General features: G+C 41.0%; 1 protein-coding gene across 1 annotated transcript; it reads right to left on the reverse strand.

Moving 5' to 3' along the window:
• Positions 1–863: 863 nt before the first annotated feature.
• Positions 864–1571, reverse strand: LOC141631229 (uncharacterized). The gene is made up of 2 exons (XM_074443929.1): positions 1098–1571; positions 864–1055 (listed from the first exon to the last, which is right to left on the reverse strand). The coding sequence occupies exons 1-2, from the start codon at positions 1569–1571 to the stop codon at positions 864–866; spliced, it is 666 nt and encodes a 221-aa protein (XP_074300030.1).
• Between the last annotated feature and the right edge of the window lie 11958 nt (positions 1572–13529).

A 13529-nucleotide genomic window follows, 5' to 3' on the forward strand; every position in this document is an offset into this window, starting at 1 on the left:
AGTTATAAAGCTCTAAACCTCAGAAAGATATTGTAGTTTTCCAAAATTTCAAGTCAAGTCTACTTGTTCAACGAATTTTGAAACGAAATTCGAGAAATTGCAAAGACTTTTGCTAAAAGATGTGAAACAATGCAAGGTTTAAGCAAAAAGACAGTTATCAGCAATGAAAAACTCCAATCAGACTCAACCTAAAATGCATAAAAAAACATGATTTTTCTTGAAATTTGAAATTTTTTTCAATTTTTATGAGATTTTTGATTTTTATGAAATAAAATACAATGCAAACGTAAGTAAACGTGGTAATAAAAATACAAAAAAAACAACATGCAGACACGATATGGATGCAAACCCTCCCCAAACCAAACTGTACAATGTCCCCATTGTACAAAGTAAAGGAAAAGAGATGCAAACTAAAGAGAGGGAGAGCCGAAAACTTACAAAAGCGCGCAGACCACGGACCTCCCCAAACCGAACCAGATAGAGAGGTTAGTAGGGCTCTCGATCGACAAGGGATCAGGTCGATCGATAAGAACACGGTACTCGATCGAGACAAGTAACCCTCGATCGAGGCTTTTAGCGGCGCATAAACTCGATCGAACAGGTAGGAGCTCGATCGAGAGCTTTGAAGGGGAAGGACCACTCGATCGAGCAAGAAGGCTACTCGATCGAGGGTTGTTGTATCAGTAAGCAACAGTACGGTACCTGTGCTGTACAAATTACGCATAAACGCTATTAAAATTGTTCGAACGCACACCAAACAGAAATAAAGAGTGTCAAAAGTTCCAAAAACAAACACAACAAATTACAATCGGGTTGCCTCCCGATAAGCGCAGGTTTATGAGGTCCCGCACGACCTATAAGCGTCAAACATCACTTTCCGCCATCGCGTCAAAAAAGAGAACTTCGACGTGGCCAATAACAGCATCAGCCCCATAATAGTGCTTCACAAGATGACCATTAACTTTGAAGCGATTCCCATCGGAGTCCTCTAACTCAACCGATCCAAATTTTGTGACGCCAGTCACCGTGTACGGACCACTCCACCTAGACTTCAGCTTACCAGGAAACAATCTCAATCGGGCATTAAACAATAACACCTTTTGCCCAACATGGAACTCGCGGGGTACAATCCGCTTATCGTGCCAGCGCTTAGTCTTCTCCTTATAGATTCGGGAGCTATCATAAGCGTTCAGCCGAAACTCCTCCAGCGCATCTAGCTGCAATAAATGCTTCTCACAACACAAGTCAGCATCATAATTAAGCTGGCGGATAGCCCACCAAGCTTTATATTCTAGCTCAACAGGTAAATGACAAGACTTCCCATACACTAAACGATACGGTGAAGCACCGATTGGTGTCTTAAAAGCCATCCTATAAGCCCACAACGTGTCCTCTAGTTTAGCACTCCAGTCTTTCCGTGATTTAGACACTACTTTGCTCAATATCTCTTTTAGTTCCCTATTAGAGACCTCAACCTGTCCGCTAGTCTGAGGGTGATACCCCAAACCCCTACGGTGTTTGACACCATATTTAGACAGCAAAGCAGTCAACTGTTGTTCTCTAAAATGCATACCCCTATCGCTAATGACGACCCTAGGGACACCAAAACGGGGAAAAATAATCTTACGAAACAGCTTAATCACGGTCCTGGCATCACAGTTGGGAGTGGCAATCGCCTCCACCCACTTAGACACATAGTTTATGTGGGTTAATATCCGTATACTACCCTTCGAATTAAGGATTATAACGTAAAATTTATATGTAGTTTATAGTCATAAAACGAAAACAACAAGGAACCGACAAAGATATAGAAATAACCTTCGGTCCTAGTGCAAAAGGCAATGAGAGATCAAGTTAGATCTCCTCCTAATCGTTGCACCCAAGATGTCCGAGTAATGCCCTTGTGCTAGAGTGAATCCCCTAATTGCCTTGCAATATCGAGGGGATTGTTTTTGTGAGTTTTTAGTTGGATGAGAGATCCGGGGTTTAGGAGGCACAATTCCCAAAACCCTAATTTTGATTAGCAAATGATCAATTAGGTTAGACAAGAGGAGAAGCTCTCCTTTTGTCCTTGGATAGCTCGGCCAAACCGAGTGAGTAAGAGGGAAATGGGCTTTTCATTTCCTCTTCACTTAAACTCGTGATCCGGTCCATAGCTCGCTAAATGTATTCGACGCGGTTTCATTATAAACTGTTATCGGTTATCGGAAATTAAGGCATCAACTGATAATCCGGGTTAGTTGAATTATTAATACATGTCCGACAAAACAGTATTGTATAATTATATTCAATATACATTTAATTAAATATAAAACGCTTATATTTAATTTTACGAATTAACTGGTTAATTCGCCTTTAGCCCATGATATTTAATCCGTATTAAATATAATATCTCAACATCACATTTTGACTAATTATTAGTCAAATAACTCAGACTAACTGGTTAGTCAAATTTGGCATCTACATGACTGTATTTTCATACCGTCACATTACTCAAAACGTATCCTATAGGTGTGACTTTTAGGGACCAGTTGATCACCGCCATCTGTATGACAATAACGTCAAACTTATCTAGCAAGCCAACCGTTATTGATAAACGTGGATCAACTGATTATGATACAAAGTATACCCTTTTGATCCTTTTAGAGGTTTATAAGTCCTTGCACTAACTGTTAAGGACACCAACCCCAACAAGCTCCCACTTGTCCGTACAAGTGTATGTGCAATGACGTTATCCGCACTAACTGGAGGACACAGGCTCCAACAAACTCCCACTTGTCCGAACAAGTGTATGTGCGATAACCGATTCTCATATTCATTTAAAATTTCTCCCACTCAATGTAAAACAATTTGCGCTTACGGATCCGCAAAGGTCGTATTTTACAATCGATCCGTATCTAGAGTGGTTTCCCCGACTAGAGAGTAACTCAACCGATAAAACGAATCCGTATCCGAGCATGGCCATGCATTTCGATTCTGACTCCTCGAGTGGCCCTGAGAAATATCGAGTACCTGATAAAGGCTGAATATTTCCTTCAACTCGAACTCCTTCCGATCTAAGCACAGCATGAAATGACCCAGAAAAAATCTACTTGGCCCCCTGTTACGGATGACCGTGAGAAAGAAACCAAAGTCACCCAAAATCTGCCTTAGTCTCAAGAGACAGTCGATAGTCAAAAGATTCGACTCTTAGGATCATCATGGAGGTCCTATCCACGACCTGGCACCGAATGTTGTAAAACATTTAGGACTCCACGTCGATGTCACAATTGTGTCCTACGAAATATCCGTATAAATCGCCTCTGTGATTGGTCGGTCAACCTTGTTGACTTATGGCTAGTTGAACCCACCATCAACCAACGTCACAAAATAATTGCCGAGTTATCGGCTCATGTGTGCAATTAAGGACTAAAAAATATAATGTTTTTGCAGTTCACTTTGTGGTGTTCAAAATTTGTCGTACAAATCCACATGAAAAACAAAATATATATATAAAATATCAAAACGATGATGTTGTATAGAGTACAAAAGCGAATGAATCTAATCCATAAAAGAGTACTACAACTTAGGAACACGTTTAATTCCCATGGAATTAACGTGCCCTTCATGCTTATCTTGTCGTAATGCTTTAGTGAGAGGATCTGCTATGTTATCATCAGTAGCAATCTTTTCTATCACTACTTTCTTTTGCTCCACGTAATCCCGGATTAGATGAGCTTTCCGTTGTACATGTCTAGACTTGTTGCTAGACTTTGGCTCCTTAGCTTGGAAGATGGCACCACTATTGTCGCAATAGATGGTGATCGGGTCATTCGAACTAGGCACTACAGATAGCCCATGTAAGAATTGACGCATCCATATCGCTTCCTTTGTAGCTTCAGACGCGGCATAGTACTCGGACTCAGTCGTAGAATCTGCTTTGTAACATTTGTTTCGAACTCTTCCAAATGATCTGCAGCGCCATTAAGAGTAAAAAAAACGAATCCAGATCGAGATTTCGAGTCATCACGATCCGTTTGGAAGCTAGCATCTGCGTAACCAGTTGCGCATAGCTTTTGAGAGCCTCCATAAGTCAATGCCCAATCTTTAGTCCTCCGTAGGTACTTAAGAATGTTCTTGACAGCCAGCCAATGTGATTCACCTGGATGCTGTTGGAATCGACTTGTCATACTCAATGCATATGCCACGTTAGGACGTGTGCATATCATGGCATACATGATTGATCCTATAGCCGAAGCATAAGGAATCCGGTCATGCGCTCTTTCTCTTCCGGTGTCTCTCGGTGCCTCGAGACTTGCTCAAATGCACCCCTGGAGACATAGGAAGGAACCCCTTCTTGGAGTTAGTCATGCTGAATCTCTCTAGGACTTTGTCTATGTAAGACTCCTGACTGAGAGATAGCATCCGACGTGATCTATCTCGATAGATACGGATGCCTAGAATTCTTTGTGCCTCTCCCAGATCTTTCATCTGGAAATGGTTTTTCAACCATACTTTCACCGAAGTTAAGAGAGGTATGTCATTCCCAATCAGGAGTATGTCGTCAACATACAATATTAGGAAGACAATCTTGCTCCCACTCGACTTGATATATAAACATGGTTCCTCGACTGATCGAGTGAATCCATTTTCTTTTATCACTTGGTCGAAGCGATGATTCCAACTCCTTGATGCTTGCTTAAGTCCATAAATGGAACGCTTAAGCTTGCACACTTTCTTAGGATGTGCTGGATCAATGAAACCTTCGGGTTGTACCATGTACAACTCTTCCTCCAAAAAGCCGTTTAAGAAGGCGGTTTTCACGTCCATTTGCCAAATTTCATAGTCATGAAAAGCGGCAATCGCTAAGATAATCCGGATGGAACGCAACATGACTACGGGTGCAAAAATCTCATCGTAGTGCAAACCAGGCACTTGGGTGAAACCTTTAGCAACTAGTCGTGCTTTGTAGATATCTTGTTGACCTTCCACAGAATGCTTTATCTTGTAAAGCCATTTGCATTGAAGGGGACGAACCTTAGAGGTAAGTCAACAAGATCCCATACGTTGTTCTCATACATAGAGTCCATCTCGGATTTCATGGCCTCAAGCCATAGTTTCGAGTCGAATCGGTCACGGCACCTTTATAGGTTGCGGGTTCACTACTCGTTAAGAGTAGAACGTCATCTATGTCATGTTCCTCGACCATACCAATGTATCTGTCCGGAGGAATAGAGACTCTTCCCGACCTCCTAGGTTCCTCAGGAATATTCACCGCGGCCGGGATTGAAGGAATAGGTTCCTCCAATGGTTGCTCGGTGTTTGGTTCTGGAATCTCCGACAAGTCGAAGGTTCTATCACTCTTTGCATTCTCGAGAAATTCCTTCTCTAAGAATGTCGCACTCGCCGCAACAAAAACACGTTGTTCGGTTGGCGAATAGAAGTAATGACCACGTGATCCTTTAGGATAACCTATAAAGTATGTCTTGACCGATCGCGGGCCGAGCTTCTCTTCAGTCTCCACTTGACATAAGCCTCGCAGCCCCAAACCCGTATAAAGGACAAGTTAGGGACCGTTCCCTTCCATAGTTCATATGGAGTTTTGTCAACAGCTTTAGACGGACTTCGGTTAAGTATTAGAGCGGCTGACAAAAGAGCATAACCCCATAATGAATCAGGTAAAACCGTGTGACTCATCATGGATCGAACCATATCAAGTAGTGTTCGATTTCTCCATTCGGACACACCATTTAGCTGAGGTGTTCCAGGTGGAGTTAATCGTAGGGCGATCCCACGCCTTTAAGATGTTGATCAAACTCGTGAGAAAGATACTCGCCACCACGATCTGAACGTAGTGTTTTTATCTTTCTACCAAGTAGGTTCTGTACCCTATTTTGGTATTCTTTGAATTTCTCAAAGGATTCACTTTTGTGCTTCATTAAGTAGACATAACCATATCTACTTAAATCATCCGTGAAAGTGATGAAATACCTATAGCCTTCTCGTGCGGTGATTGACATAGGTCCACATACATCTGTGTGTATGAGCCCTAATAGGTCAGCAGCGCGCATTCCAACACCTTTGAAGGAAATACGAGTCATCTTACCGATGAGACATGATTCACACGTGCCAAATGATTGAAAATCAAAGGCCGAGATAGCTCCATTTTTAATGAGCTGTTTTACGCGTTTCTCATTAATGTGTCCCATGCGGCAGTGCCATAGATATGTTTGATCTTTATCACCTACCTTCAACCTTTTATTCATTACGTGTAATATTTCGGTCGTCTGATCTAAAACATAAATTCCGTTCAAGGAGACTGCCTTGCCATAAATCATATTGTGTAAAGAGAAAATGCAAGCATTATTTTCTATTACAAATGAAAAACCAAGTTTGTCAAGTGCGAAACCGAAATAATGTTTTTCGAAAGACTAGGAACATAATAGCAATCATATAATGATAACTCAAATCCGCTAGGAAGCTGGATCACATATGTCCCCTTTGAGATGGCAGCCACTCTTGCTCCATTCCCAACACGCAGGTCAACCTCACCCTTTACGAGAGGCTCGAGATTTCGGAGGCCCTGCACATGATTACACAGATGAGAACCACAACCAGTATCTAGTACCCAAGTTCCGTAACTTGCATGGTTAATCTCAATCATATGAATAAAAGTAGAAGGAGAAGACATACCAACAGGTTTAACGCGACCCGCTTTTATGTCCTCATGATAAACAGGACATGTCCGCCTCCAATGCCCGATCTTGTGGCGGTGATGGCATTCCATGTTTTCGGTTTTGCTCTTTGTCGCGCCTGATGAGTTGCTCGACTCACCAGGCCCACTCTTACCTGGACCCGACTTCTTAAACTTCGGTTTACCTCTCGCTAGGTTTGCACGAGCTTTGCCCTTACCTTTCCCTTTGTTTGACACAACGAGAACATCCTGTTTCATGCTCCCACCGAGCTTCATGTCCTTCTCGGTGCCTGCGTACGAGAAGGGAGTGCGATTCATGGGAGTTTTCTTCAAATCATTCATATAGTAATTCGCTCTAAATTGCGAATAACCATCGTGGAGTGAATGAAGAATACGGTCGATAACAATATTCTCGCCGATGTTACGGTTAAAGGTCTCCGGTTTCTCGACATTCTCAATCATGCTGAGAATGTGTGGGCTAACCGGTTGGCCCTTACGAGTCTCGCATCAAAGAAGCGAGTGGTATGCTCATAGGTCACGATTCTCGGTGCTTTCGAGAATTCCTTAGTGAGCGTGGTGAAAATCTTGTTTGCACCATGGGCTATGAAGCGTTTCCGCAAATTGGATTCCATTGCAAAAATGAGTACGTTTTTAATCGCACCCGCTTCCATACGAAATCATTAAACTTGGTGATTTCAAAGCAGCTCTAGCCGTGGGACCTGGGTTTGCGGGAGTGGCTCTAATAGATATTTGAGCTTCCGTCGCGGCGGCAGATTCCGTAATGCCGCCTCCCGATCCGCGAAGTTGGATCCATCATTCTTCAGTCGAGTAGACTGATTCATCTGATTCATGAAGATCCGAAGCCAGGACTCACGGTCCAATGTGGCACTTGGCATTGGGTTATCACTTTTTTTTTTTTTTTGGTAAAAGGTGAACTTATATTAATAAAGCAAACCCAGTTACATCGTTTGGAGCCCAACAGGCTAACAAAGCCCATAAGAAAATTACAACAATTCATTTCCTACGTTTCAGCAATACTACAGTAGAAGGAAATCACCAGCAGGTCAAGTTGTCACAGCTTTGATGCTATGAGCAACAAGAGCAATCACAGATTCAGGACGAGGAAGGTAGCCCTCCAACCTACACCTATTTCTGCACCACCAAATGGTATGAATAAGAGCAAGCAGGTGCACAGCAACAGATCTCTTCAGAATTTGGGAATGGAAATTGTGACTGAACCACCATACAACCCAGTCCGCAGTAGGTAGATGGCAACCTAGCATATGGGACATCACCGGCATTTACGGCTGAAAATGCGAGGCAAAGAAGAGGTGATTATGTGACTCAGGAGCCACATCACATAGTATGCAAGTGTCATCCATGGTAATACCCATCCTCTTGACCTATCTCTAGTAAGAAGCCTTCCATGCATCACAAGCCACCCTATGAAACAATGTTTTGGGAGAGCATCTTTAATCCAAACAAATTTGGTCCAAGTAACCTTAGTCATGGGAGGGCTCAACCAGTCATAGCCACTAGCAATGGAATATTCTTGATTAGGTTGTAGCCACCAATCCCCAACATAACCAGCCACCATAAGATCTCTGATCTTACATAGCTTCCTCCAAGCCCAACTTCCATTTTGTTTAGGATCATAAGAAAACCAAGAACCACTTTTAATATAAATAGAGTGAATCCATCTTACCCATAAATGATCCTTTTTCTGAGCTACCCACCAAATATACTTGCCCAAAGCAGCCTTGTTCCATCGTATAATGTCCTTCACATCCAAGCCACCATGAGTTTTTGTTTGACAAATCTGTTCCCAGGACACCAAGGTGTTGCCCTGATCATTATCAATGCCACCCGGAGGAAGTTTCGCATATGGCTGTGATCTTTTTCAGAATGGAAGAAGGGAGAATGAAGATTCTGGCCCAATATGTATGCAGATTAGATAGGACAGCCTTTATCAGAACCAAACGACCAGCATAACTCAATTTTCTGCTGCCAAGAGATCTAATTCTGGACACCACCTTATCAACCAAACTAGTACATTCAAGCACAGATAATTTTCTGGCAGCAATAGGTAGTCCCAAATATTTGAAAGGGAGAGTTCCATGAGACATCCCAAAGACCTTCAAAATATCATCAATTGTACCCACTGGGAACCCCATTACTATAGAGACTGGATTTCCCTTTGTTCATTTTAAGACCAGATGCCCTAGAGAAAGATTCAAAGGCCCTTAACATGCCAATTATGGAAGTTCTGTCACCTCTACAGAACATGAGGAGGTCATCAGCAAAAGCAAGGTGGGTGAGTTTGATTCTGCCACAAAGGGGATGGTAATTGTATGTAGTATAGTCCTTGATCTTGCCCAAAATTCTACTCAGGTATTCCAGACAAATAACAAATAAGAGGGGGGATAAGGGGTCCCCTTGCCTCAGGCCTCTTTTACCATGAAAGTAACCAAAGGACTCTCCATTAATAGATAAAGAGTAAGTGGGAGATGTAATGCACTCCATAATCAGGTTGGTGAAAACAGGGGGAAAATTAAGAGCTCTCAACATACCATCAACAAAACACCATTCAATGGAGTCATAGGCTTTTTGGAGGTCAAGTTTCATGATGACTCGGGAGAAACAAACCTTTCTATTATACATTTTGACCAAGTCTTGACATATTAGAATATTTTCCACTATATCTCTTCCCTTGATGAAAGCACTTTGTGAGGGGTTAATGATATCGAGCAAAATATAGTGCTCACCTATTGCACATGATTTTACTAATGCATTTATAAATTGAATTACAACATGCAATAGGGCGAAATTGGGTGACATCAGAGGGTAAATCAACTTTAGGAACTAGAGTAATGAGAGTAGAGTTGATTTGTTTAAGAAGTTTACCATTTGAAAAGAATTCTTGGACAGCAGAAATCACATTATCCCCAGTAATGTCCCAAGTATCTTTATAAAATTGGCTGCTGAAGCCATCAGGGCCAGGAGCTTTATTACCACCAATTTCAAACATGGCATTTCTGATCTCTGTAGGTGTCACAGGAGCCAGGAGGATCTCATGGTGAGCCATGTTCAGAATAGGGCCATCACTCACAATGTAGTCACAAACAGGATCAACAGGGGTACTACTCCCTAGTAAATTCTCATAATAATGAATAAATGCCTGCTGAATATCAAAACTAGAGGTGCACAAATTACCTTGCTGATCATGAATCTGTAACACCTTATTCTTTGCTCTTCTAGTCTTAATATGAGCATGAAAATAATGAGTGTTGTCATCACCCATATTAATCCAATCCAACTTTGCCTTCTGATCCAAGAACATATGCCAAGCCTTTTGTAACACAATCAATTCATCAGCTACCTTCCTTTGTGTATCAAGCAGAATGTGATCCATAGGATTATGAATAAGAGCCATTTGTATCTGAGATAGAGCCAATTTAGCCACTTTCACCTTATTCTCAATATCTCCCAAATCCCCTTTATTCAGAGCCTTAAGGTCATACTTGAGACCCTTCAATTTCTTCACATGTTGGAACATAAAATTCCCCTGAACAATCCTATTCCAACCTGTGCTGACAACTTGCTTGAAATTGGCATCCAAAGCCCACATGTTAAAGTACTTGAAAGAATGTTTTCTTGCACTAGGTTTACCCTGAAGATAAATGATGCAGGGACAGTGGTCAAAGGTCCCCTCAGGCATAAAATAGGCATAAGACTCGGGAAAGGTAAGAATCCAATCAGCATTACTCACACATCTATCCAATCTACTGTAAACAAGGGTATCCACCTGTTGTTTGTTGTTCCACGTATAATAAGATCCAATGGCCTTAAGATCCTGTAGATCACACTGGTGAAGACAGTCTTGGAAAGGTTTTATATCAGCAAGAGAGACAGGAGCACCCCCAAGTCTCTCATTAGGTTGCAATACATTGTTGAAATCTCCACCAACCAACCAAGACCCCTGAACAGCACTACAATATCCTTTCAAGCTATTCCACAAATTAACCCTCTCAGCAGCTTTGTTATACCCATAGACCAGAGTAAAAAAGAACACCTGTTGATTCCCCCTCATAGTGATTCTAGAATGAATAGATTGAGGACTAACATCTAGAATGTCCACAATAAAGGACCCAGGATTCCAAAGCAACCATATACGACCTCCTATAGCAACTGAGTTATTAGTGCAAATAGACCATCCACTACAAATATTGTTCCTTACTTTATTCCACATAATAGATTTGACTTTAGTTTCTACTAGCCCAAATAGCCCCAGATTATTATTGTGCAGGAACCATTTAATGTCCTTCTGCTTATTCAGGCTATTGAGTCCCCTAACATTCCAGAAACCGATGTTAGCCATGATCCATAACTCCCCTTAAACCAGTTCCAGTCCCTTTTTGTTTCAGTTGGGTTGATCGATAGTTGCCATGTTCGAGCATCCGAAAAAGTATTGCCATGAATAGAGTGTGAAGTACTCTTTGCCATTCTGTCTCATAACTCGGTAATAATGCCGCGGGGAGTTTGCACAGGTTGTGAGACAGTAACCCTAGGGATCACAGGTGTTGCAGCAACCATAGGAGCTTTCCCCTTCTCCACAGCCTTGGTTTGGGGTACAACCACCTTCTTTTGCCAAACTTGTTTAACTTTGACCCCCTCTTTTTTCTTCCTGCATTGATCCTTATTATGTCCTATGCCTAAGCATTGTGAACACTTTAGGGGTAACCAGTCATACTCAACTTTCACAGTATGATCTTTCCCTTTCTCATCCTTGAATTGTATGGAGTTAGGAAAATTTTGAGTAACCTGCACATCCACCAGTAGCCTAGCATAACCAAGGAAAGTTTTGTGACGAGTAGCTTCATCACATTGAACATACTCCCCGATAAGACCACTAATTTTTTTCAAGCACTCAATCCCCCAGAACTTCAAATCCAAGCCTGACAATTTGATCCAGATAGGAACAGTTTGGACATTCTGTTTGACAAGATTCACATCTGGAGTCCATTCATTAATGATAACCGGCTTGTTATCAAACATAAAATGTCCCAAACTAACCACCTCCTTCATTTTTTCAACAGTCTTAAATCTGACTATGAAAACTCCATTAGGCATAAAAGAGATTTTATCCACATCATAATCCTTCCAAATTCTCTTAAGATACCCAGAAACAACATTCCAAGGAGGGTTTGTACCCATGATATACCCGTATAACGAAGACGCCCAGTAATTAATTTCAGGTAAAACATCAGCTTCAGAAAGTTGCAGAGTAGTCTTACCAGAAATAATAGGAGAGGGAATCTGGGGAATACCAGGTGATTTCTTCCGTTTTTGAACCTCAGTCCAGGTACCATTCTCCTCCTCAATGAGAGATTCAGCCACCAAAACGGTCTCCGATGTAGATGGTAATAAAGGAAGCACAACGACCTCTTCCTCCTCCGTTACATCCTCAACCAATGGTTCCTCCTCTAATGATTCCAAAACCTCAAACCTAATCTTCGACGCCGAGCCTACAGAACGTTTATTGTTATTCGAATTTTTTTGATTTTTCCGAGTTTTTGCCATTGTTGCGTGAAAATTAGGGTTGATTAAAGGTGAGAAAATTTTTTGGGAATTTTTTTCGCAGGAACTTTATCTCTCATCTTTATCTCTCTCCATTGGGTTATCACTTGAACCAGCCATTTGTTGTTTAGCAGTTTAAAATCGTGATCTACACTGAAAAAGAAGGAAAAACAAAACGAAATAAGCAACTCATCGAGGTGATTTAAGTCTATTTTAAAATTCATTTTAAAACATGTAGACTCTCGCACTTGCATAATTGATCTCCCTCAAGAAAGATACAAGTGATCCCAAGACTCAATTTCTGTAAATTGATAAGCCAACTGTTTAGCTAATTCTTTCGGAAGAACTCTTGGTCGATAGATTTCTGTAAATCCTATCTATTAGTCCACCATAGTCACAGGATCGTACGAGTGACCATAGTGTTGAGATAAAATAAGTCAATCGGTTCCAATTTACCCGACGTAGAAGGGGTCATAGTATGCCTACCGACGAAGAAGGGAGTCCTTGGAGTTTGACCTATAAAGACCGTTCTCAATTTTGGTTTATACGAGGAAGATCCCATCAACTTAATTATAATTCATTTTAAGTGAACGAAAAACTAGCGTCTGCGTGAATGAATCAATTTAGGTGATGGCTTAGCATGATCGTGTGACATACGAATGTCAATGAAAACTAACTCGTGACCTCTATATGTGTCAGTTTTCATGCAATAATTAGGTGGTTTGGTTTTTAGGCGGAATATGATGCATACTATCGTTACATAAAAATAAATAAATGAATGCGATACGTAAATAAAAAATCCTAGTGTGGCCTATCCTAGTAAAAAGAACAAAGTACAACTTTGGAATCCACCGTTGGACCCGAAAAGCTTGTCTTGATGTTCCATCTTCATCCAAGTAGCGGGAGTGAGCATCCGGTCTCCATCTTTAGTCTTCTCAAGAATTACAATTTAAAATTTACAAATATAAACCTATTTACATTCTAAATAAAAACTGTAATTAAAAGAAATAAAAATGGAGATACGAGATCTCAAAATACAACCAAGACCGTGTTCCATCATTACGGTAACACGTTCTACTAAGGCCACACTAAGTTACAACCGTTTGCAAAATAATTAAATACGTAATTAAAAGGCATTCAAAACATTCAAAATATATATAAGAACGATAAAACAAAATGCATCAACTAAAAATTCAATTTATTCGTGACATAATTCCGTAATTATGTTAAATTTTTTTATCCAAACCACCAAAGATAATTAAAATTATGTGACAAAACC

The sequence above is a fragment of the Silene latifolia genome, chromosome Y, assembly GCF_048544455.1.
Source record: "Silene latifolia isolate original U9 population chromosome Y, ASM4854445v1, whole genome shotgun sequence".
In the NCBI taxonomy this organism is placed as follows: Eukaryota; Viridiplantae; Streptophyta; class Magnoliopsida; order Caryophyllales; family Caryophyllaceae; genus Silene; species Silene latifolia.